The sequence below is a fragment of the Oncorhynchus mykiss genome, chromosome 11 (genome assembly GCF_013265735.2).
Source record: "Oncorhynchus mykiss isolate Arlee chromosome 11, USDA_OmykA_1.1, whole genome shotgun sequence".
Taxonomy (NCBI): Eukaryota; Metazoa; Chordata; class Actinopteri; order Salmoniformes; family Salmonidae; genus Oncorhynchus; species Oncorhynchus mykiss.
The window spans coordinates 27,936,012-27,962,131 of NC_048575.1; the positions used below are offsets into that span (position 1 = coordinate 27,936,012).

Below are 26,120 nucleotides of genomic sequence, written 5' to 3' on the forward strand. Positions count from 1 at the left end.
CTGAGGTTGGTCAGATGGAATCTCTTACTACGGTTAATGCTGTTATTAGTGTATAGTAGACTACAGACAAACGTATAGCTGTCTCACCTGCCGTGTTACTTAGCTGTGAGTGTGTTGGTGTGCCCAGACCAGATGAGCTCACCACGGAGGGAGAGAGAAGAGTCCAAACCTGCCACCTCTAATAAACTGATCTGACGTCACACCTGGGTTCAAGTAGGATGTGTTTGGACACTGCTACTGCAGTGTTGGGTTGGTGACATTTATTGAGGAATCAAAGTAATTGTCTGTCTCCCTGTGTGTGTGTACCCTTAGTGTAAATCTGCAGGTCTGAACTTGAATCCTCCCTATCCCTCTGACTACACTATCTCATTCACTTTCTGTGATCACACACTACTGCTCTTTTGGATTCTCTAGGGATGGACGGCCATTGTTTTTACCATAATGATACGGTTAGTCAGATGGACAATCCCATGACTGGCGCTCCATAATCGCCTATTTCACATTCTCTCTGCCTCTCACCTTCCGTCTCTCTCTTAGCCTCTCCATCCCTCTGTCTCCCTTTCCTTTGCTCACTCTCTCTCTCTCTGCTCCTTCGTTTTGTCACCACTGAGAGATGAGTGGAATTTATCATCTAGCTGAGACTGTAATTTTGTCTTCTCATCTCTCTCTCTCTCTCTCTCTCTCTCACCCTCCCCTTGCTCTGTAGCGTCCCACTGCTGCCTTGTCACTGGGCCAAGAGAACACAGCAGCACATTCTCAGTACTTCCACTCTACAGTGTATATACCTTTCTGAGTCTGTCTGCAGGAGATAGAGGGACACCCAGCCTCTCGGGTCCAATCTGTGAGCCATGGGGCCTAGCTAATTTCTTGCCTGTAATCAGATTAGCAGGCACTGAGCAGCTTGAGTTAGGCTGCACTGGAGGATGTCTGTTTAGTATTAGCCGTTAGCCAGTTTGCTATTAGCGTTACTGCTGAAGGAGACTAGAGGGGAGCTGTCAAGAGACTCTGCTCCACTCTAACTGCACAGAGAGAACCAACGCTGCACTGCAGCCCCAACCACACGCTACTACTGCTGATCGGGGATCAGCTCCCCCACTCTACTCTTTCTCTCCCTGCCCTTTCTCTAACACTACCTGACTCACTCCCTTCTCCTTCTGCGCCTCTCTCTCTCTCTGTGCTGAGGGCAGCTCGTCCCGGGGCACCGACTGACTGCGTTTTTTGTTTCTCTGCATCACCTTGCAGTCAGTTGCCTGCCTGCGGGTCGGACTTCAGCACTTCTCTCTTTCCAGCTCTCTTTCTCTATCCCTCTCTTCTATCGGTCCTCTGTACCTACCTGGTTTTGCAAGAATGTATCGGAACGCAAACCCGTGGATCTCAAACTACCTGAGCCATGTCAAGTTCTGCAGACAAGGTAAGATGGAGCTAGTGCTGAGGATGGGGCTTTGGGTCTGGGACTGAGGAGGGGTGCTTTGGGTCTGGGACTGAGGAGGTGGGCTTTGGGTCTGGGACTGAGGAGGTGGGCTTTGGGTCTGGGACTGAGGAGAGGGGCTTTGGGTCTGGGACTGAGGAGAGGGGCTTTGGGTCTGGGACTGAGGAGGTGGGCTTTGGGTCTGGGACTGAGGAGGTGGGCTTTGGGTCTGGGACTGAGGAGGTGGGCTTTGGGTCTGGGACTGAGGAGGTGGGCTTTGGGTCTGGGACTGAGGAGGTGGGCTTTGGGTCTGGGACTGAGGATGGGGCTTTGGGTCTGGGACTGAGGATGGGGCTGGGGCTGTAGCCTGAGGAAAGTGAGGCAAAATGGTCTCTTAACTGGCCCCGTTTCCAGTTGTCCTTGCGCTGTCTGCAGCTGTAGCCTCCAAGGACGTAACAGTCGATAAGGGACTCTCTCTGACTGCAGGAGGAGGGAGAGTTATTTCTGGGCTCTACTTTCTGTCTCCAGTTTATTTGGACAGTTATGTCAGAGATATTATGTTTTCCTGTGTGTAGTTAGTTGCACATGCCTGAGTGTGTTCGTCAGACTGTGTGACAAGAACTCTGAGTGCGTGTGTGTGGCCTGTGGCCTATGTTTCTCATTCTCACAATTGTACACAATTCCCGCTCTCCGTAATGCGTCCAGAGAGTGGAACTGGGTGTTGAGTGGTGGTTCTGCTTGGTTAACTGGCTGAGAATTCACAACAGGTGTTCCTGGTGCCCCAACACCATTGGTTCCCAGCCATTACAACCCAGTAGGCGACTCCGTGTCCCAAATGGCAACCCATTCCCTGCATAGTGCACTTTTGGCCTATGGTCAAAAGTAGTGCACTAGGGAATAGGGTGCATTTGGGACACAACTGGGGTCTGGTGGGTTGGGGGGTTGATGTGTGTATTAGCATACATTTGACACACAGCAGTGTCCAGACCAATACTTAGCCATCAGTCATTTGTTCAGCATTTGACTACTAGCGCACCGCTAACGAGTCCACCATGGCAAATAAAGGTTCAATTTAAAAAATAATAATACAAGTGCAATGGTCTTGCTAATGAAATGAGACTAGGCTTGGTTAGCCATTCATTGTCTTGATTGATTGTCTATAATTGGCATACAGTATTAGGATCTACCGTAGGCTAAGGGGTTTAAGGCTTTGATTGGCTCAGTCTCACCTGATTTAGCTACCCCTCCTAGTATTTATAAATCTAAACTAAACCCTTCCCTTTATCTCTGATGCTGGGGGAGGTCAGTATGTGTGTGTGTGGTAGAAGATGGGGGTAGTAAGAGTTGTGATGTAAGTGATCCCGTTGTCGTTTTAGTGACATTTCTTTTTGGGCTCTCTCTAGTTCGGGGCTGCTCTGCTCAGGGTAATCCCCTCTAAACAGGGACATATGCTCTTGAATGGTCATTTCTGCACACACTTAATTGATCAGCCCCATGTGGTTTTATTGCCCTCTCAAGTGTTAGTACTTTGTGTATAGAACCTGTAGTATTAAGTCTGTAAATGACAAGGAGAAAGAACTTACTCAGAACAGTAAACGGTCATTTCGCCCTCATAGCGACATGCAGTGTGTTTATCACTTAATTGATCAGCCCCATGTGGTTGACCACTGCTAGAACATCCAGGATTAGACCCCTTCATTGATGAATGACATCACTTGATCCAAATGTTTCACTTTCACGACAGGGGTATCAAATCGGCACGCTGGCCATATTGGAAAAAATACCACATATTTGTGGGCCCTACATTGCCTACGTTTGTTTTTACAAAACACTTATATACAACTGGCCCAAAGATTGCCTTTTTATAATGTCCGCTCATGTACATAGGATGCTCTATATAGCATTTTAACATCTTAAAACAAGATAAATCATTTGTCCACCCTAATCAAAAAGTGTTTTAATAACTGTAAATAACAAAAACGTAGCTACAGTGTAACCTTTTTGTCTTTGCATTGCATGGATCACCAGTGTGGTTGGCTGCAGCATTGTTGTATGGTGCCCTCAAAATGTCTTAGGCCTAGTTGAGTAGTCAGCCCAGGTTACTGCTCTAATGTTGCTGTAATAGGCCTATATGTTTTATTTTAAATTATTTTTGCAGGTTTTGTTTTTTTAGTTAGTTATTGTCAAGCTTAAGAAACTGAAGCCAGACTGCAACATTTTAGTAGCCTAGCTAGGACTGTGTGGCATGTGCCTGAACACTATCCCTCTGCTGTGCGCTGTATATGGGACACATGAAAGTAGCATACCACCCTGCATCCCGCTGCTGACTTGCCTCTGAAGCTAACCAGCTCTGGATGGGAGACCAGATGCTGCTGGAAGCTGTGTTGTAGGGCCAGTAGGAGGCACTCTTTCCTCTATTAAAAAGAATGTATCCCAATGCCTAAGGTCAGTGATTAGGGACATTGCCCTGTGTAGGGTGCTGTCTTTCAGATGGGATGTTAAACGGGTTTCCTGACTCTCTGTGGTCACTAAAGATCCCATGGCATTTATCGTAAGAGTAGGGGTGTTAACCCCCGCGTCCTGACTACATTCCTAATCTGGTTCTCATACCCGTCATGGCCACCTAATCATCCCCAGCTTCCTATTGGCTCATTCATCCCCTGTGACTATTCCCCAGTTCGTTGCTATAAATGCTCTGTCAATTTACCTGGTAACACGAAAGCAATGCAATTGATGTTGAATTCCCGACACAAACGCATCAGGCTGTAACTTCATAAAGTAGATGACTTTACTCCGCTGTTGACTCATTTATACTCGCTTGTGTGTCCTATTGTCCTTTAGTAGTAATTTATACCCATGCATGAATCCTTTGTCTTCTAACTTATTGACAACCAAGATTACATTTTCTGTAGGTTAAAGCAATGACCCATTGGAACCCAAACTTTGCATGGACGTTTCGCTTACAACACGTTTATACAGTGCCTTGCGAAAGTATTCGGCCCCCTTGAACTTTGCGACCTTTTGCCACATTTCAGGCTTCAAACATAAAGATATAAAACTGTATTTTTTTGTGAAGAATCAACAACAAGTGGGACACAATCATGAAGTGGAACGACATTTATTGGATATTTCAAACTTTTTTAACAAATCAAAAACTGAAAAATTGGGCGTGCAAAATTATTCAGCCCCTTTACTTTCAGTGCAGCAAACTCTCTCCAGAAGTTCAGTGAGGATCTCTGAATGATCCAATGTTGACCTAAATTACTAATGATGATAAATACAATCCACCTGTGTGTAATCAAGTCTCCGTATAAATGCACCTGCACTGTGATAGTCTCAGAGGTCCGTTAAAAGCGCAGAGAGCATCATGAAGAACAAGGAACACACCAGGCAGGTCCGAGATACTTTTGTGAAGAAGTTTAAAGCTGGATTTGGATACAAAAAGATTTCCCAAGCTTTAAACATCCCAAGGAGCACTGTGCAAGCGATAATATTGAAATGGAAGGAGTATCAGACCACTGCAAATCTACCAAGACCTGGCCGTCCCTCTAAACTTTCAGCTCATACAAGGAGAAGACTGATCAGAGATGCAGCCAAGAGGCCCATGATCACTCTGGATGAACTGCAGAGATCTACAGCTGAGGTGGGAGACTCTGTCCATAGGACAACAATCAGTCGTATATTGCACAAATCTGGCCTTTATGGAAGAGTGGCAAGAAGAAAGCCATTTCTTAAAGATATCCATAAAAAGTGTTGTTTAAAGTTTGCCACAAGCCACCTGGGAGACACACCAAACATGTGGAAGAAGGTGCTCTGGTCAGATGAAACCAAAATTGAACTTTTTGGCAACAATGCAAAACGTTATGTTTGGCGTAAAAGCAACACAGCTGAACACACCATCCCCAATGTCAAACATGGTGGTGGCAGCATCATGGTTTGGGCCTGCTTTTCTTCAGCAGGGATAGGGAAGATGGTTAAAATTGATGGGAAGATGGATGGAGCCAAATACAGGACCATTCTGGAAGAAAACCTGATGGAGTCTGCAAAAGACCTGAGACTGGGACGGAGATTTGTCTTCCAACAAGACAATGATCCAAAACATAAAGCAAAATCTACAATGGAATGGTTCAAAAATAAACATATCCAGGTGTTAGAATGGCCAAGTCAAAGTCCAGACCTGAATCCAATCGAGAATCTGTGGAAAGAACTGAAAACTGCTGTTCACAAATGCTCTCCATCCAACCTCACTGAGCTCGAGCTGTTTTGCAAGGAGGAATGGGAAAAAATGTCAGTCTCTCGATGTGCAAAACTGATAGAGACATACCCCAAGCGACTTACAGCTGTAATCGCAGCAAAAGGTGGCGCTACAAAGTATTAACTTAAGGGGGCTGAATAATTTTGCACGCCCAATTTTTCAGTTTTTGTTTTGTTAAAGTTTGAAATATCCAATAAATGTCGTTCCACTTCATGATTGTGTCCCACTTGTTGTTGATTCTTCACAAAAAAATACAGTTTTATATCTTTATGTTTGAAGCCTGAAATGTGGCAAAAGGTCGCAAAGTTCAAGGGGGCCGAATACTTTCGCAAGGCACTGTACTTTCGGTCCCGGTAGAAGATGCCGTTAGTGATGACATGATACAGCGCACTGGATGGGTCTGGGAGGAGGGGTGTGTGTGGCAATGTTGGCCGTGCTTACTGTGACTTGTAGTGCAGTGCACCGTGGGCGGTATGGAAGCGGGCCAAGAATGACTTGACGAACCCAAATCGTTGTGCGGGACGGATAGAAATGTGTCATGGATTCAGCCCGCGGGCCTTGTGTTTGACACATGAATCTTTAATAGCTCAGTCTACATGTGTGACGGTGTGAAGAATGTTTTTCACGTTATTTTAACACCAAAGGGTTTGGAACATCTGTGATCGTTGTCGTGGTTTTATGCCTGCGTGTGAACGTGTAACGCAGGAAGCACCCGCCTTTCTTTCAGTAAGGGTTCCCCTGCTATATTGCGTAGGGCTGCTTCTGATCTGATGGTTCTCCATTCCCACCCCCCTGTAGGGCTTGACGTGTTGACTCATCCAGCACCTTTAGCACTCAGTCCTCAACAGCTACGTGTTGTTTTGCACTACAGGGATACTGGGTTATAAAGGCTAATCCCCGATCTGTTTGTGCCGTTTTGCCCATTCCTATGGTCGTTATCAAACTTTGTCAATGGCCGCAGGAGTTGGCTGTTCAGCACGAACACCAGAAAACCAGGCTAACTGTGGTAGGCAGTAAGGACAAATATCTATATTAGTCCATTTTAATTATCTTGTCTACATTGAGAGACAAGATTAGTGGAGATGTACCTACATACATTGTTGTTTTCCTTCTCTGATATCACTCTATCCCTGTCACTTTATCAGCTGGTAAAATGACCTGTAGGCTACGATATAAGGAGGGTGTTTACCGGATACTCCCCAGCTGAAATAATACTAGTCTCGTACCAAAACACATCTAGGCGTAGGGACTCTTCTTTCTCCTCCCTTCTCAAATGATGTTTTCCCAAAGCAGGGGGATTTTAAACATCATCCAAATATCCTTAATATGGACTAACAGATCTGGAATGGCGGGTGGTTTCGGGGGGTTAGGGGTGGGGACAGGCAGGCAAAGTGGAAACACATGTGTTCTCTCTCTGTCCCACAGAGTGAGTGAGTCAGTCAGTCCAGCCCTAGTCCGCGGTCAGTAGGGTCCATATTCATTAGGGCACAATAAAGCAAAACCTTGTGAAACGGAAACAAAACGAGTATTTCTTATTGTACAGGTAGTGTTTGTCGGTGTTCTTCCATTTGGTACCCAGTGAATATGAAGAAGAAAAGGAGACCCGCACACTCGAGGAGCTCAGATGCAATAATTGAATAACCTAATTACGTTGATAAACCCCGATGAAGACCGCTTGTCTGTCAAAACGTTGGTTATTCAATTATTTAGTCTGCACTACATGAGTGCGAGGCTCTCCTTTTTTTCCCTTCTTGTTAATGTGTTCTACTCCGCTAGCCAGCACCTCGTCTAAACGCGTGCGCTTCTTTCACCTCCAGATTCACCCAGTGAATATGACCCAGGGCACAGTGTTGTGGGAACGCTCAGATCGAGATATGTTAAGTAGAACAAACATGTCTCTCTGACATGTTAATGAACCATGTCAGGTCTATTCGTGGCGTTTTCTATCGGCGACTTTCCACAGCGTTGAACCGAGTGAACAGGGACCCCACTGCTCTATAACCAACCACACTGAGGTCGAGAACTCTACAAAGCATTGAGCATTCTTTAGAAGGGCACGGTAACATCCAGCACCCACTTTTGTATTAGGCTTTTACTTTGCTGTAATAAGGGTTGTTTTTTCCCCCCTGAGGATGGTGTGCCGTTTACTTCACAATAGCTACCTGTTTTATGTCAAAGAAAATTCAAGACCGGTCTTGATGGCCGTGCTACCGCAACATTGACATGAAACAGTTTCCACTGTTTTTTAGTTTTTCTATACCCAAGATTGTGTTGGACATATTCAAGGCTGCTGCTGTCATAGGAACTCTTGAGGGTTGCGTGTTTTTAGTAGGGCAGAGTTTGACAACGGTCTTCGCGTCGCTGGTAGCGGAGCATAATGTGTTGTGATGGCAAGTTAGAAAAGGCTCATCGGTCACCTGTGTGTGAGGGTTAGTCACCATGTTTTACATTTTTTAGAGTTGCTTATATAGCTCCTCTGTATTCTGCCTCTCCGAGAGAGGCTTCTAACTGGGTAGAATTGGTAGGCCTCACTGGCACTGCCACACTTGCGCAGACACACACACTACATGCACACAGACAACCTTGACGTGTGATCAGACTTTAAAGCGTCCATCCATCTCAATGAAATGCAATCAATCCTCTATTGCCTTGAGCTGTGACCTCCATAGCTACAAGCCACTTTAGATGGAGCCATAGTGCAATTTACAGTGTAGTGTGTGTGTGTGTGTGTCCTGTGAGACCACTGTCTGAACTGTCACCTGGTTTCTTCAAATAAACACCATTCTTCCCTCCAAATGCCACCAAGTAGTGCACTATAGAGGGTCATTTGAGACACATTCCGTTCCATTGTTCTCACTGTTACAACCTTAAGGTTGCACATATTTTATTGTTCAACATGATTCAATAAAGGCTTTTGTTTTCCAATTTATTCACTATTCATTTATATCCCCAGTGGTGCGGAAAGTCGACTTTGATTAATGTGCTTCATGCCGAGTCGTCCTCAGATGTTGTTGGATGACCTTTTTAAGAGCCTCTCGTACACTGCCTTCCACTGTGTTTTTGTTCATTTAAAAACTGTGCAATTAGTTTGGTCGTTCAAAATTGCCGGTCAACTCTTCTCTCACGCAACTGATGAACTCTTGGCATGGTCTAGTAGTCTAAATTGTGTTTTCTCTCCTTCTGTAGGACTTGGGAGTGAGAGCCCCATCAAACTTGGAAACGCAAGACTTCTACAGAAGACGGCTCTCGGGTAAGTTGTTTTTTTCACAGAGGACATCAGTATTTGTGTACTGTATCTGTTCTGTGTATGGTACCATTGCACTTCTATTAGTCGTGTGTGTGTGAGACACTGCAGCAGCAGGCCTGTTGGGACAGTGTCCAAACGAAGTGAGAAAGTGAAGGATAAGGTCACTAGTGTGAACGCCACTGCAGCATTAGTGTGATTGCGTTGTGTCAACGTTTTGGCTTGGTGTCAAGTACTCCACCCTCCAACATTCATGACTCCACAGCTCTGCATACATGCATCCCAGCATCCATCCGGTTCTATACGTTTACAGTATGAGTACAGTATATGTTTATAGTTCTATACGTTTACAGTATGTTTATAGTTCTATATGTTTACAGTATGAGTACAGTATACGTTTACAGTATGAGTACAGTATGTTTATAGTTCTATATGTTTACAGTATGAGTACAGTATGTTTATAGTTCTATATATTTACAGTATGAGTACAGTATGTTTACAGTGAGTACAGTGTTTATAGTTCCAAATGTTTACAGTATGAGTACAGTATATGTTTACAGTATGAGTACAGTATATGTTTATAGTTCTATATGTTTACAGTAAGAGTACAGTACGTTTACTGTTCTATAAGTCTACTCATTCTATGTATAAGAGGGTGGTTTAGTTGTCCATCTGAATTCATAGTTAAGGAATGATCAATTGTAGGCTACCCCCAAATAAGGTATTTGTCATAATTTACTCCAATTATTGATTACTTAAGAATGGGTGTGTCGTGTGTTCTTAGCCCTGTAATAAGCTAGATCCCAACGGCCCCTTCCCTCAGATACTCTAGTGCACATATGTCAGAGTCAAGGCCCGCGGGCCACATCCGGCCCGCAAGAAGGTTTTTTACGGCCCCTGGGATGATCTTGATTTATTATTAGAACCGGCCCGCAGCAAGCCGGCAGCCCGCAGATCTTTTACACGCACCAATACTACATTTCCCACAATGCAAAGGTGACGCACCGAGCAGTAGGCTGCTTCATTTCAATATTTATTGGCACAGCAGTCGTCAGCATCACAGTAAAATTAACTTTCAGATACCCATCAAAAATGGCAAAACGGAAGGTGGATACTGAGAACCGGGGGTTTCAAACAAGGTGGGAGTCGGAGTATATGTTCACGAAGGTAGCTGGAAAACCTGTGTGTCTTCTGTGTGGAGAAAGTGTGGCGGTACTGAAAGAGTATAATCTGAGACGACATTATGAAACGAAACACGCGGACACACACGCGGACGCAACTGTCAAGGCCAGTTTTATTTTGGCAGAAGAGATCGCTAAATCAGCCCGGCCATTTACGGAGGGGGATTTCATCAAAAACTGCATGATTAAAGTTTGTGACGAAGTTTGCCCAGAAAAAAGGCAACTCTTTTTAAATGTGAGTCTGAGCAGAAACACCATTGCCGAGAGAGTAGACCAGTTGTCCATCAATCTAAAAGAGCAGCTTGTGAAAAAGGGAAAATATTTTATTGCATATTCCTTGGCTGTGGATGAGAGCACCGACATTTCTGACATTGCCCAGTTGTCAATTTTCATCCGCGGAGTGGACTCCAACCTAAGCGTGACAGAGGAGTTTTTGGCTTTACGTCCTATGCATGGCACAACTACGGGGCATGATTTGTATGAAGAGGTGTCAAGATGTGTAAATGAGATGGAGCTGCCTTGGGAAAAACTCGTGGGTTTGACAACCGACGGAGCACCTGCGATGTGTGGACACAGGAGCGGACTGGTGGCGAAGATACGGGAAAAGATGCAAGAGGAAAACGCGACAGGTGAGCTGACAGCTTATCATTGTATCATACACCAGGAAGCGTTGTGCGGTAAAGCCTTGAAAATGGAGCATGTAATGAGCATCATCACGCGCACAGTTAACTTTATCAGAGCCAAAGGTTTGAATCACCGCCAGTTCAAGGCATTTCTGACGGAGTTAGAAACGGAGCATGGTGATTTGCCTTATCACACAGAGGTGCGATGGCTAAGCCAGGGAAAGGTGCTTCAAAGATGTTTCGAGCTTCGTGAGGAGATTTGTCTGTTCTTGGACAGCAAAGGGAAAGACACAACACAACTCCGAGACGAAATGTTTCTGTGTGAAATGGCTTTTCTGTGTGACATTACGAGTCATCTGAATGCAATAAACTTGCAGCTGCAGGGTCGGGATCGTGTCATCTCTGATATGTACAGTACAGTGAAGGCATTTAAAACCAAACTGACTCTGTGGGAGACGCAGATGCGGAAAGAAAATTTGAGCCACTTTCCCAGCTGCCAGACCATGAAAGAGAAGCTCTCTACCAGTGCGTTCCCGAGCACACAGTTGGCTGATAAAATAGGTATGCTTGCCGCTGACTTTCGACGCCGATTTGCTGACTTTGAAGCACAAAAAAGCAGGTTGGAACTGCTCGGTAACCCATTTGCTGTTGACGTGGAAAGCTCACCACCAAACCTCCAAATGGAGTTGATTGACCTCCAATGCAATGATGCACTGAGGGCAAAATATGCGGCAGTGGGTGCTGCGGAGTTCGCCCGTTTCCTCCCCGGCACAATGCCCCAGCTGCGCATCCAGGCTGCTCAAACGTTGTCTATGTTTGGCAGCACATACCTGTGTGAACAACTGTTTTCTTTGATGAACCTGAACAAAACATCACACAGAAGTCGACTTACTGCTGAACACCTCCACTCAATTCTGAGGATTTCTTCAGCTCAGAGCCTTACCCCGAACATTGATGAACTTGTGGAAAAGATGGGACACCACCAAGTATCACCCTCAACCTCAAACAAGTGAACATTACTGTGCAATCACATATTTAGAGTTTTTACTCAGTTCAAGTTTAAAAGTTAAAATTTAATATTTGTTTTCACTGCATGTTACTTCTCCTTAAACAGTGTTGTTTTTGATTAATAGATTTTTGCACTTTATTTTTTTGTATTTCAATCCAATTATATTTTAAAAATATTTCAGTTGAGTGGATGATAGAAAATTGCTATTATTGTTTTTTCTTTGAAGTAAATTTAGCCCACTTTTGCTAAAATAGAAAATATAGTCTACTGATGGTGCCTTGAATACCGGTTTCTTTCATTTAATGTTCATGTTATGGGGATATTTATATAAAGGAAATTTGTCTTTTGTGTCTGAAAATTAAAGATTACTGACAGAGCCATAAGAAAATATTGCTTTATTTATCTGATCATATTGTAATATATTTGTTAGGTTTTCAGTAGGTTCAATTAGGTTCACTAGACTATATGTGTCATTTAAAAATTTTTCAATGAACATTCGAACAGTCCGGCCCTCGTCTTGTAGCTGATTTTTTTATTTGGCCCTCCGTCCATTTGACTTTGACACCCCTGCTCTAGTGGTATATTTCATACCAGAACTGGTTTGTGGTGCAGATGTCCAACCCACTCCATTACAAACAGCCCTCAGGATATTTTTCAAGAATGTTCTTTTCCCACTGTAATGCTTTGCTAACAGCTCTTAGTGTGGCATATTGTAGATTTGAGTCTGAATAGACCAACAGATTCTACGACCTTGATTTGATTATTCTACACTGAACACAAATATACATATTTTCCTGAGTTACATATAAGAAAATTGGTAAATTGAATTAAGTTCATTAGGCCCTAATCTACAGATTTCACCTGACTGGGAATACAGCTATGCATCTGTTGGTTACAGATACCTTTAACACAAAAAAAGACAGCGTGTGGATCAGGACCAGTCGGCATCTGGTGTGACCAACATTTGCCTCATGCAGCATGGCACATCTCCTTCGCGTAGAGTTGACCAGGCTATTGAATGTGGCCTGTGGAATGTTGTCCCACTCCTCTTCAATGGCTGTGCTAAGTTGCTGGATATTGGCGGAAACTGGAACACGCCGTCTGGGGAACACACAGGCCATGGAAAAAAACTAGGACAATTTCAGCTGCGGCATTATCATGCTGAAACATTAGGTGATGGCGGCAGGCAAATTGCACGACAATGGGCCTCGGCATCTCGTAACAGTATCTGTGTGCATTGTATTGCCATAGATGATAAAATGCAACTGTTTGTTGTCCGTAGCTTATGCCTGCCCATACCATAACCCCACCATGTGGCGCACTGTTCACAATGTTGACATCAGCAAACCACTCGCTCACACGACCCCATACTTCTCCAGCTTGCCAGTGGCCATCGAAGGTGAGCATTTTCCCACTGCAGTCAGGTCAAGACCCTGGTGAGGATGATGAGCACACAGATGAGCTTCCCTGAGATGGTTTGACTGTTTGAAATTCTTCGCTTGTGCAAACCCACAGTTTCATCAGCTGTCCGTGTGGCTGATCTGACGATCCCACAGGTGAACAAGCCGGATGTGGAGGTCCTGGGCTGGTGTGATTACACGTTGTTAGGCCGTTTGGACGTACTGTCAAATTGTCTAAAATGACTTTGGAGGCAACTTATGGTAGAGAAATTAACATTACATTATCTGGCAACGGCTCTAGTGAACATTCCTGTAGTCAGCATGCCAAATTGCGCACTCCCTCAACTTGATATCTGTGGCATTGTGTTGTGTGACAAAACTTCACATTTTAGAGGGGTTTCCAGCACAAGGTGCACCTGTGAAATGATAATGCTGTTTAATCAGCTTCTTAATTAGGTGTGGCATATATTAGGTGTCATCTTGCTGTGTTGTGCACTGGGGCCTCCCACTTCTGTTTCCAGCTACAATAGTAACTTACAACATTAACAATGTAAAGCCAGTTTGCGCTGTTCTGTAAAGGGAGTAGTACACAGCGTTGTACGAGGTCTTCAGTTTCTTGGCAATTTCTCGCATGGAATAGCCTTCGTTTCTCAGAACAAGCATGGGCTGACGAATTTCAGAAGAAAATTCTTTGTTTCTGGCCATTTTGAGCCTGCAATCGAACCCACAAATGCTGATGCTCCAGGTACTCAACTAGTCTCAACTAGACTAGTCTAGTTTTATTGCTTCTATAATTAGCACAAGTTCTCAGCTGTGCTAACATAATTGCAAAATGTTTTCTGATGATTAATTAGCCTTTTAAAATGCTAAACTTGGGTTAGCTAACACAATGTGCCATTGGAACACAGGAGTGACGGTTGCTGATAATGGGCCTCTGTATGCCTATGTAGATATTCTATAAAAAAAAGTTTCCAGCTACAAGTCATTTACAACATTAACAATGTCTACACTGTAGTTCTGATCAATTTGATATTATTTTAATAGACCAAAAATGTGCTTTTCTTTCAAAAACAAGGACATTTCTAAGTGACCCCAAACTTTTGAACGGTAGTGTACATATAAATATATGGATGAGCAATGACAGAGCGGCATAGGCAAGATGCAATAGATGGTATAAAATACAGTATATACATATGAGTAATGCAAGATATGTAAATATTATTAAAGTGACTAGTGATCAATTTATTAAAGTGGCCAAAGATTTCAAGTCTGTATGTAGGCAGCAGCCTCTCTGTGTTAGTGACGGCTGTTTTAACAGTCTGATGACCTTAAGATAGAAGCTGTTTTTCAGTCTCTTGGGATGCCACCAGAGTATAATCAGATTGTTCATTTCTTCTTACTGAAACATAACCTGTTCTGACTGAGCTATTCAGTTTTTATTTCTGCCCCCTCTGCAGCTTCCAGAAAGAGTTTTCGTTCGAAGGGAAGGACGACCCAGCCAAGAACACCAAGGATATAGATGTCAAGCTCTTGGCAAACCTCCCCAAAGGTGACTCGGTGGTTTCAGCGTGCTGTGCTGCATGAAACACATGACTATCTGACAAAGTCTGCATCCAAAATGGCACCCTATTCCCTTTTCATAGTGCAGTACTTTTGATCCGGAGCCTTTGGGATGCATTCTCTGACAGAGACTTTCCCAGGGTTATGGGGCTGAGGGAAGTGGTTTCTATTGTGTGACTGTGTTGGTTGGAAGGTTTGTTTGATGGCACTTGTTGCCTTGATAAGGTTCAGTTGGAGATAATATTGTGTAGTTTTACGGGAACAGCGTGTGTGAGGGCTAGGAGGGGATAGTGTGTGTAGTCCTGGGGGGTGGTGTTTGTGTTGGGTTCAAATGGGGGGAACTGGAGTTTGAAGACTCTTGACAGGAGCAGTAACCCTCTGGTAAAAGTAGGGATGCACCGTTGTGACATTTTTGACCGACACCACTATCCAATATTTTTCTTCCCGAAAAACCAATACCGATAACCGTTATTTAAAATTTTAGCAGCTTTTTAAGCATTCCAGTGTAGTTAAATAGTTGAAACACACACGGACCAAAAAGTTGATTTGTTGGCGTTTACGCATGTCCCCATTACCAGTAAAACATAATTAAAATCTATTTCTTTCACCTACTTGCTGTTTTGTTGCTAATTAGTTCAGTGGTTTCATTCTCTACCAGGATTTCATCATGCATGGCAAGCAGGGATGTTTCAGCTCTGTCTGTCCATTGCCTCTCTTCCTCTGTGCGCGCTGTCACTGTCTGTTTCCATCTTGTCCAGCTGTGTCTGTAGCATTTCACGTAAAACCCTGTTTCTTGTCTGCATTGAAGAGGTGGTCCTTGTACCTAGCGTTGAGCATGGTGGCGACACAGTAAAGAGGCTCAGAGAGAATGCCACCGATTCGCTTGTTCACAGCCTCTTTTAACCCCACGGTCTGTGTCGGCAGTTTTGTTGAGCAGGCGTTTCAAAGCCATGACAGAGGGTATCACTTCTGCTGCAGACACAGTTGAGCTTATTTCTCCAGTCAGTTGTTCAAATGGAGCTAGGAGTATTCATGTTTCAAACATGTTCTCAAATGCCATTGAAATGGCAGCTGTAGTATGAGAACCAGCACATTCTTGAACATGCAATACGGCTTTCCTCCATTTCCTTCCGACAATAAGTTGGGTGAATTTTGGTACCATTCCTCCTGACAGAGCTGGTGTAACTGAGTCAGGTGTAGGCCTCCTCGCTCGCACACACTTTTTCAGTTCTGCCCACAAATTTTCTATAGGATTGAGGTCAGGATTTTGATGACCACACCAATACCTTGACTTTGTTGTCCTTAAGCAATTTTGCCACAACTTGAAGTATGTTATTGTCCACTTGGAAGACCCATTTGCGACTAAGCTTTAACTTCCTGACTGATGTCTTGAGATGTTGCTTCAATATATCCACATTATTTTCCTTCTCATGATGCCATCTATTTCGTGAAGTACACCAGTCCCTCCTGCAGCAAAGCACCTCCACAACATGATGCTGCCACCCCCGTGCTTCACGGTTGGGATGGTGTTCTTCGGCTTGCTATCCTCCCCCTATTTCCTCCAAACATGACAATGTTCAATATGGCCAAACAGTTCTATTTTTGTTTCATCAGACCAGAGGATATTTCTCCAAAAAGTACCATATTTGTCCCCATGTGCAGTTGCAAAATGTAGTCTGGCTTTTTTATGGCAGTTTTGGAGCAGTGGTTTCTTCCTTGCTGAGCAGCCTTTCAGTTTATGTCGATATAGGACTAGTTTTACTGTGGATATATATACTTTTGTACCTGTTTCCTCCAGCATCTTCACAAGGTCCTTTGCTGTTCTGGGATTGATTTGCACTTTTCGCACCAAAGTATGTTAATCTCTAGGAGACAGAACGTGTCTCCTTCCTGAGCGGTATGACGGCTGCGTGGACCTATGGTGTTTATACTTGGGTGCGATTGTTTGTACAGATAAACGTGGTACCTTCACGCGTTTGGAAATTGATCCCAAGGATGAACCAGACTTCTGGAGGTCTACAACTTGTTTTGAGGTCATGGCTGATTTTCTTTTGATTTTCCCATGATGTCAAGCAAAGAGGCACTGAATACATCATTTGGAGGTATACATCCACAGGTATACCTCCAATTGACTCATTATGTCAATTAGCCTTTCAGAAGCTTCTAAAGCCATAACATAATTTTCTGGAATTTTCCAAGCTCAAGTTTAAAGGCACAGTCAACTTGGTGTATGTCAACTTCTGACCCACTGGAATTGTGATACAGTGAATTATAAAAATGAAATAATCTGTAAACAATTGTTGGAAACATTACTTGTGTCATGCACAAGGTAGATATCCTAATCGACTTGACAAAACTAAAGTTTGTTAACAAGAAGTTTGTGGAGTGGTTGAAGAATCAGTTTTAATGACTCCAACCTAAGTGTATGTAAACTTCCGACTTCAACTGCATGCATGTATAACCACTTCCTATGCTCGGTCAATTAGTCAGTTGCAGTTTGGACTTCATATCTTTTATTGTTGAGGCGGGGTGTAGATTTTTGTCAGTTCCTTGTGAATGTCTCTCTCTCAGCGATTTGTTCCTGTGTTGTAGAGAACAGAGTAGCTGGCGGAATCGTCACCTCATTATAGTTCGAAAACGAGACCCACAAAACAAACAGATCTCTTCTTGCTCTAGATGTGAACGTAGCCTGGTCCCACATCTGTGTAAACTCTACATTCAACTCTGTTGGATAATGAGCTCAAACTGTCCAACCTCACCTGCTGTGATGCCTTTCTCCTATCGTGACTACTGAATTGGGAATTGATAAACTTGATTGTTAACGCTCACATTTTTTCCTCTTGTACCTAACTTTGTATTCATCTGTCCAGTTTCAGAATTGAGGAAGCGTTTTGAAAGCATCAGCCCAAGCTCTAGCTGGGAAATGAACAGGTACGACTACGACATTTAGCTCCTTCAACCATGTAATGAAGCAAGCAGTTATTGTAGTGGTGACTGTGATGAATAACAATGTGCGCGCGCGTGTGTGTGTGTGTCCTCAGCATGTGGCCACTCAAACGGGTATTCTGTCATGTCAGTCAGTGTGTCTGACTCTGTGTGTAGGAAAGAGAGGATTGCCCGGCGGTTGGAGGGGATAGAAAGTGAGGTGCAGCCCGCCATATTACCCAGCTGCCCCGGCCTAGTGACCAATCGGCTGCTAGAGGAAGACACACCCCGTTACACACGTGCCTCGGACACCTGTGACCCCTGTGTCGGTGAGGATCACTAAACCGCACACATTGTACCTAGGTGTTCAGCTACTTGCACGACCCACAGAATGACAGAACTTGAGCATTGCTAGAGCTCCATATAGTATATAATTATCGAAACCCGACCCACGCTTTTGGATATGAGCTTGGTCATTTGAAAGACATGCATTGACTTCATGCATTATATACACTGAGTGTACAAAACATTAGGAACACCTTACAAATATTGTTGCGCCGCCTTTTGCCCTCAGAACATCACAAATTTGTCAAGATATGAAAGCGTTGAACTAATGCTGCTACCTATTGTATTATCATAATATTTTGTACACTGTGTGTTACTTGTGTAGATTTGGTCTAAAGATTTTGTCTCGGTCTATCCCCTGTCACAGTGCAGTGTTACAGTAGGGAGGACCTGGAGAGTCCAGAGATGATGACCCATCAGCAGGTCCCTGCTCCAGAGAGGCAGTCCAGAGCCCGGAGCCGGCCTGAGGGCCAGACCGTCCCAACTGAACCCATTTACAGCTCTGACTCCGCAGGTACCGACCTGGACTCCAAGGCAGATCGGATTGCTCGCTACAAGGCGGAACGGCGTCGGCAGCTGGCCGAGCGCTACGGTATGTCTCTGGACCAGGAACCAGACTCCACCACCGATCACTTCTCCTCCCGATCTGGCTCCGCCCGTGGTCTCAAGGAGTCTGACACCTCTTCGGTGAGGCAGCAGGGCTACACAAATGTCAAGCCACGCCCCAGGGCGGAGTCTGTGGGGGATGAACCCTCCTACACCTCAGGCAGCTCCAGGGTGGGGAGAGTGGCCACCCAGCCACAAGGCTCCGGCGAGCCTGGCCAGGGGCGACCCAGGGTGGACTCGTTCACGGAGAGGGAGAGGGTGATGAACCTGGAGAACCAGCGCAGGGCGGGGCAGCAGGAGAGGAACATCAGTGCCCTCGAGCTTCCCTCTTCCGCCAGCTACATGGATGTGACGTCATCGTCGCCCACCTCGGCCAAGGTGCCCGTCGCTAACGACTACACCGTCACAGGGGTGCCCCCCAGCTCACCCAAGACGACCCGGAAGTCTTCACTGCCCTCCCCCAAACAGGGGGTGTCCCCTGGGGACCTCTTCATAGAGCAGCAGGCCCACAACATCCTCGGCAGACAGGGGTGAGTGGACTGACCTACTACACTGTCTAGTCTTCTTTCTCTTCCTATTGTTAAGGTTCTCTCTCTGTACAGTATCTTTCCCCTTACTGTAAATAAAACGGATGGAGAGAAGGAGAGGGATCATCGGTCTCTCCCTTTCTCTCACACGCACTCAGTCTCCTTGATCCCTTTAACAGAACTCTCACAAGGTCGTCCTCTTGGCATGAACATTATCTGCGTCCAAATGGCACCCTACTCCCTATATAGTGCACTTCTTTTGGCCAGGTCAAAAGTAGTGCAGTAAATACGGCACAGTGTGCCATTTGGGATGCACACAATAATTTATAGCATAGAGGAAGAGCAATCTGTGCATGCAGCAGCAGGCTCAGTCAATCCAACAGGGTTTACACATAGCTGAAGTCCTCCCAGGTCCAGTTTTTGTTGTTGCTGCATCGTGTTTGATGTTGCTGCATGTACAGTGCCTTCAGAAAGTATTCATAGCCCTTGACTTTTTCCACCATTTTGTTGTTACAGTCTGAATTTGAAATGAATTACAGATTTTTTTTTTGTCATTGACCTACACACAATGCCAGTGGAATTATGTTTTTTGAATTTTTTTTTTACATAGAAATGAAAAGCTGAAATGTCTTTTAGTTTATTAAGTATTCAACTTCTTTGTTATGGCAAGTCTAAATAAGTTCAGGAGTAAAAATGTGCTCAACGTGTTACATGATAAGTTGCATGCACCTATTTGGTAGATGGGTGAGAGAACAAAAAAAACACATGAAATATCCATTTGAGCATGGTGAAGTTATTAATCACACTTTGGATGGTGTATCAATACACCCAGTCACTACAACAATACAGGCGTCCTTCCTAACTCAGTTGCCAGAGAGGAAGGAAACTACTAAAGCCAATGGTGACTTTAAAACAGTTACACAATTGAATAGCTGTGATGGGGGGAGAAAAACTGAGGATGGATCAACAACATTGTAGTTGCTCCACAATACTAACCTAATTGATAGTGAAAAGAAGGAAGCAAAACATGCATCCTATTTCCTGCAAGGCACTAAAGTAATACTGCAAAATATGTGGCAAAGTAATTAACTTTTTGTACTGAATACAAATTGTTATGTTTAGGGCAAATCCAATACAACACATTACAGAGTACCACGCCAAATGTTTAAGCATAGTGGTGGCTGCATCATGTAATGGGTATGCTTGTAATCTTTAAGGACTGGGAACGTTTTCAGGATAAAAAAATAAACTGAATGGAGTTAGGCACAGGCAAATCCTGGAGGAAAACCAGGTTGTCTGCTTTCCAACAGACACTGGAAGATTAACTCACCTTTCAGCAGGACAATAACCTAAAACACAAGGCCAAATCTACCCTGAAGTTGCTCAACAAGAAAACAGTGAATGTTCCTCAGTGCCGAGTTATTTAAGTCAAAACCCTACTTGAAAATATATGGGAAGCCCTGAAAATGGTTGTCTAGCATGATCAACAACCAATTTGAGAGCGCTTGAAGAATTTTGAAAATAATAATAGGCTAATTAATGTTGCACAATCCAGGTGTGGAAAGCTTTGAGACTTACAACTGTACTCGCTGCCAAAGGTGCTTCTACAAAGTATTGACTCGGGGGGGTGAATACCTAAGTGAGAGATTTATTTTTCAATACATTTGCAAAAAATGTCTTAAGTTTTCACATTGTCATTATGGGATATTTTGTGTAGATGGGTGAGAATATATTTAATAAATTTTGAATTCTGGCTATAACACAACAAAATGTGAAATAATTCAAGGAGTATGAGTACTTTCTGAAGGCACTGTACGTATTTTTTTTCTGTGCCAGAATATTCACGTAGTTGAAAAGCGACTTGTAGGATGTCGGTGATAAAACTAAAGGAGCAGCTATATTTGTTGCTTCGCTGAACAGTTGCACAACCCACTTGAGCCAAAGTCATGAAGTCAACAAAACCCCAGGTTATGAGACTGCTGATACAATGCAATTCCAACAATGACACAATATTAGATGTTAGTTTAGGTATTCTTTATTTGGGAGTAATGGTCCAATGCAGTGTTGTGTCTAGTCTGGAGACATGGCGTTTTTCTCTCCTCAGTCACTCAAGCTAATTTTAACAGCCAGCTAGCTGTAGCCTGCTGGTGCTAAACGTTGACTCACTGAGGGGAAACGATTAGAGACACATGCTCCCATTCCATATCCCACAAGGCATCTCTATCTCTCTCTCCGCCCTCTCTCTCTCCGGTTTCAAAACTTGGCAGCGGCTGTGTTGCGTTAGCCATCAGGATGGGTGTTGGGTTACAGGGGCGCGATGTGACTCCTCGGTCAGAACTATGAGCACATACAGAGAGACAGATGAAAGCCAGCAAGGCCACGCCGCCCACCTGGAGAAAGAGTTTAGAGTTTAAGACACGGAGCAGCTCTCTCTCTCTCGTTCAAGTGCTCGTGCTCTCGCTCGGTCTCTTAGAAAAACCCTCTTGAGTCACATGCTGTTGCCCTCTGCTGGGTGAGGGCCTGGCTCTGGAAATCTGGTAGGACAGATGAAGGACATGCACTCAGTGACCAGTTTTGTGTTGTTCAATCGTTGCTCAATTGGTCTCAAGGGACCTAAACGTGTGCCAGGAAAACATTCCCCACACTAGTACACCACCAGCCTGTACCGTTGACACCAGGCAGGTTGGGTCCTTGGGCTCATTCTGCCTACCCCAAATCCGGGCTCTGCCATCAGCATGCCGCAAGAACCGGGGTTCGTCAGACCAAGCAACATTTTTCCACTCCTCTGTTGTCCAGTGTTGGTGATCACATGCCCACTGGAGACGCTACTTCTTGTTTTTAGCCGATAGGAGTGGAACCCGGTGTGGTTATCTGCAGCAATAGCCCATCCGTGACAAGGATCGACGAGTTGTGCATTCCGAGATGGCGTTCGGCACACCACTGTTGCAATGTGCCGTTATTTTCCTGTTTGTGGCCCTCCTGTTAGCTTGCACAAATCTTTCCGTTGTCCTTCGACCTCTCATCAACGAGCTGTTTTCACCCGCAGGACTACTGCTGCAAATTGTACACAATACATCAGTGGAATGCCTACTATTAGGTATTTTCTTAGGATCTCCATTAGCTGTTGCTGAAGCAGCAGCTACTCTTCCTGGGGTCCACATGAAACATGACATTATACAGAACATTTAATAGACAAGAACGTTTCAAGGACAGAACTACATCACTTGAGAAAAGGCATACGTAGCCTACATATCGGTTCAAAAACTATCTACTGTGTGGTACTGTGCATTGCGATACATGCTGCTGTGTGCGTCATGTCTGTGTGTCCTATCATTTTCCCAAGCCCCATTTAATGTCTCTTCATTGTTCATTTCGATGAACATTCCCGGATAGGATTTATTGTTTCATAGTTTGACATCTCTCCAAATACCAGAATGATAACCGAGCTCCCAGTAGAATGGGATATCCACTGAAGTACAAGGCAGATGGATGGATGTTTCTTGGTCATGCTAAATGTGAAGTCAGTTGTGTTTGTGCTACAAGTGAAATGCTCGGGGCGGCCTAGCCACTCACTCACCCAAGGTGCGTTCGAAATTACACTCTATTCCCTATAATAGTGCACTACTTTTGACCAGAGCTCCATAGGACTCCGGTCAAAAGTAGTGCACTACATAAGGAATAGGGCGCCATTTTGGATGCCGCCAACCCCAGTGTCGCTGACTCACTGCGTCTCCCATCCCATTGATGCAGCCCGGAGGTGAAACTAACCAGCAATTGGTTCCTCCAGACCGATTCGGAAGGCAACACCCAATCCCTTATCAACTGGCCCTCCAGGTACAGGGTGTTTTGACCCTCCCTTCCCTCCATCCCTCCACATTCCCATCTTTTAACCGAACCCGTTTTGCCACCTTCACATCAGACCTCATTCCTCATCAACATTAATGGGTGTTTTGCTGTGTTTTCATTTCACTGACCAAATTACCCCCCCTCCTCCCCGTCCACGTTCGTGTTGTCCAGTGACCTCTAAAGCCGTTTCTATCTCAATGCTTTATAGAGTTGTCACGTTACTTACTGTAAGTGCTCTATTGCAGGACTCTCCCTCTTGTTTCTCTACTGACTAGGCCAGACTGTCTCAGGGAGAAGGGAGGATGAGGCTGGGAGTCAGACTGTGAGAGAGAACCCTTTAGTCACGGCTCATCCCCCAATCCTTTCCCAGCATTGACTCAGCAAATAGATCTTGTACAGTCTATATCCCTCAGGCCTACACACAGTCAGAGGAACTTGAAATTAGAGCTGCAATTATTATTATTGCCGAGTTGGCTCCAATTTCACCCTAAAACATTTACTCTAAATCTCCTTAGATCTTGGCTAGGGTTGCAAAGTTGCTGATAACTTTTGGTTAGAGGGTTCTCTGATTTCTTGCTTTATTCCCTTGTAAGCTCAAGTAATCTTCCAACCGGGATTCCTGGGAAACCGGCACGTTTTGCAACCCGAAACTGGGCTCAGATCAGTAGTACTCTTGTGGGTACGACAGAGCAGTCCGAAATAGATTCGGAGTGTATGTCAACCCTTATTCATGGAATTGACAGGACTTTGTTATTATGGTCGGATATACGATCCATTTCTGACCAGATAAAACCTATTATCAGCCACAAATCCCAAATGGGTTGTGAATAGACGGCTTTCAACAACAACAAAAAGCCACAAGTGAGGGTGATGCCAGCAAAGTATTGTCTGATTCTCTGCAGTACATCCGATATCAGCCTAGAATTGTGAGCCTAACAGAATGAAGAACAGCTGAACCTCTAGCTAGGACTTCTGGATTTAGTCACAAAGGAATGTCGTTCAAAGATGAGGAGAAAAGCAGACACGGTGCGCTGACCTTCCACAGCCAGTGCTAGGCCCCGGTTGCCCACCAGATTCACAAAACACAATCTAATACAAGCAATAGCAACTTCGCTTAACTTTCTTCTTAAGTCTATAGGCAAGGGCAAAATGGCAGTTAATAAGAAATGAAGTGTTCTGTGATTTCCAGGCACTGGCCTACTCAGCTGTGGAAGACTGTTGTGGAAGAGTCCTCCCTGACCTTGAGTAGTAGAGACTGGTGACGAGAGAAGGCAGAGGAGAGGGAGGGACTACTCCCAGAACCCCACAACCATCACATACAAGTCTTACAAGTGCTACTGTTAGCGTTGCATTAGCCAACACCTGACAACGGCTGCTAGCTAGCATGTTACCAACCAACCCCCACCACCATTCAGCATGTGGTCTGACTGTGCACTGCGGCCAATTTTGATTCCCTGTTTAATTTAGTTCTTCATGCATTTTGCATTAGTATCTCACTGGTCAGATGGTATTACAGTTCATTCATATGACTATTTTTCTCTGGGGATATCTGTGATACTGATGACATTTTGACATAAATAAATGGAGACGCATAAGGAGGAGGAGGGGTCGAGAAGGGAGAGGGGTAGAGGGGAAAGGGAATGATTTATGGCTGAGGGAAGGAAAGGGATGTTGGGCTTTCACCATTATTTCTCTTTTCTCGCTGCACTCTGAGTTTCAGTACAAACTGCAGCAAGTTTTTAACCCTCTCGGTCTCTTCCCTGAAGAATCAGAGTTAGGGAGAGGCTCGTCAAGGAGGAGGGAATCCGACAGAGTCCAGAGCTGGGCCACCGTGTCGCTGAGGCCCCCCTGTACAGGAGACACCCCCAGCCCCGAGCCACCACCTTCCCCACAGCCCACCACCATGACCACCAGGCTCCTGCCTACACCACCACCAACCCTCCAGGCCCACAGCCAGCCAACTCTCACCCCCAGCCTCAGCTCACCCGTTCTGGGCTGAGTGATGACCCCAGCTATCTGTCCATGGACACCGGCCCCGGTCCCAAGGCACAGCAGCCCCAACAGCCTCAGCCGGAGGAGGAAGAGGAGATGGTGGATGAGGAGAGGAGGGGCGCCCATAGGGAGGGCAGACAGGAAGTGAGGACGGAGGGACTACTGAAGAGCAGGAAAGCTGTGCTGCCATCGGAGATCAGACGCAGGGAGAAGAGCACAGAGGACCCGCGTGGGAGCGGCCCCAGGAGAGAGGAGGAGCAGGCTGGGTACAGCAGGGCCCGAGAAGGCCAGGGAGTAGGACACGGGAGGAAGGCTGAGCCGGAAGGGCCCAGAGGAGGGTGCATGGGAGGAGGGAGAACCAGGATGAGACTGGAGGAACCGGACACAGACCCTGAACCAATCAGACCTACAGGGGAACACGTCTCCCGCCTGCTGGCCGCAGAGGTCAGAGCCTCAGAGGAGCGCCAACAACCGCGGAATGACGACGCCATTTACATCCAGACCAGGGGAGGAGCCATGACCACAGACGCTCCCGTCTCCTCCAGGCGCCCCACGTCGGACACTGGGGCCCCTAGAGGCTCCATCCCCAAGACCCAAGAACCAGGGCCAGGGTGGGTCAGAGAGGCAGCAGTCCTGCAACAATGGGCCAGTGAGGATGGGATCAGTAATGGAGACCAGAGCCCTCCAGAGACCAGGGACGCTCGTGTCTCTGTGGCCAAGCTTCGCCACTCCTACCTGGAGGGTGCTACGACTGCTACTGCCCCAGTCGTCAGGAAAACAAAGCTGTAGGTGGTTCTGTTCTGTAGTACAGTGCTGTTCTACAATCCATTCTGCTAGGAGCTGCTGCTGGCTTCTATCAGGAGCTCGCTCGCTGCCCTGCCCTGCCTAGCTAACACCAACCTCCTCCTGACTGAAATAATCGGTGTGATTATTCTGAACAGGGTTTCTTCTACTAACGCAGAGTAGAAACACTCATCCGATCACTAACGCTAGCAGTAGAGCGTTTCGCGGCGGGGGGTTGACTGCTGCTTTCTCTTGGGCTGAGTGCCTGGACTAGCTGATGGACAGTATGGGGTGTGTGTTGTGTGTAACACGACGTAGTCGCCAATCAAGCAAATCTTTGCATGCCAATGGCTTCAATCTGCTCCTCCAATGTAGAAAATCAGGGGTGTGGAAGCTCACCTCTGTTAAATGACTGC

The 26,120-nt window shown here is 45.3% G+C and overlaps 1 protein-coding gene across 23 annotated transcripts in view; it reads left to right on the forward strand.

Moving 5' to 3' along the window:
- Nucleotides 1–26,120, forward strand: part of svila (supervillin a) — a 144,006-nt gene that overhangs the window by 68,986 nt on the left and 48,900 nt on the right. For 5 of the 23 annotated variants that reach the window (XM_036935262.1, XM_036935269.1, XM_036935265.1 and 2 more), the window contains exons 1-8: nt 981–1,411; nt 8,850–8,913; nt 14,578–14,669; nt 17,551–17,611; nt 17,783–17,934; nt 18,318–19,086; nt 22,834–22,917; nt 24,696–25,706. In XM_036935262.1, coding sequence (XP_036791157.1) covers nt 1,348–1,411; nt 8,850–8,913; nt 14,578–14,669; nt 17,551–17,611; nt 17,783–17,934; nt 18,318–19,086; nt 22,834–22,917; nt 24,696–25,706 — 2,297 coding nt within the window. In that variant the 5' untranslated portion in view covers nt 981–1,347. Of the gene's footprint in view, nt 1–865; nt 1,412–8,849; nt 8,914–14,577; nt 14,670–17,550; nt 17,612–17,757; nt 17,935–18,317; nt 19,087–22,833; nt 22,918–24,695; nt 25,707–26,120 lie in introns of those variants that run through there. The other 18 variants (XM_036935259.1, XM_036935260.1, XM_036935268.1 and 15 more) reach the window with 9 other exon arrangements.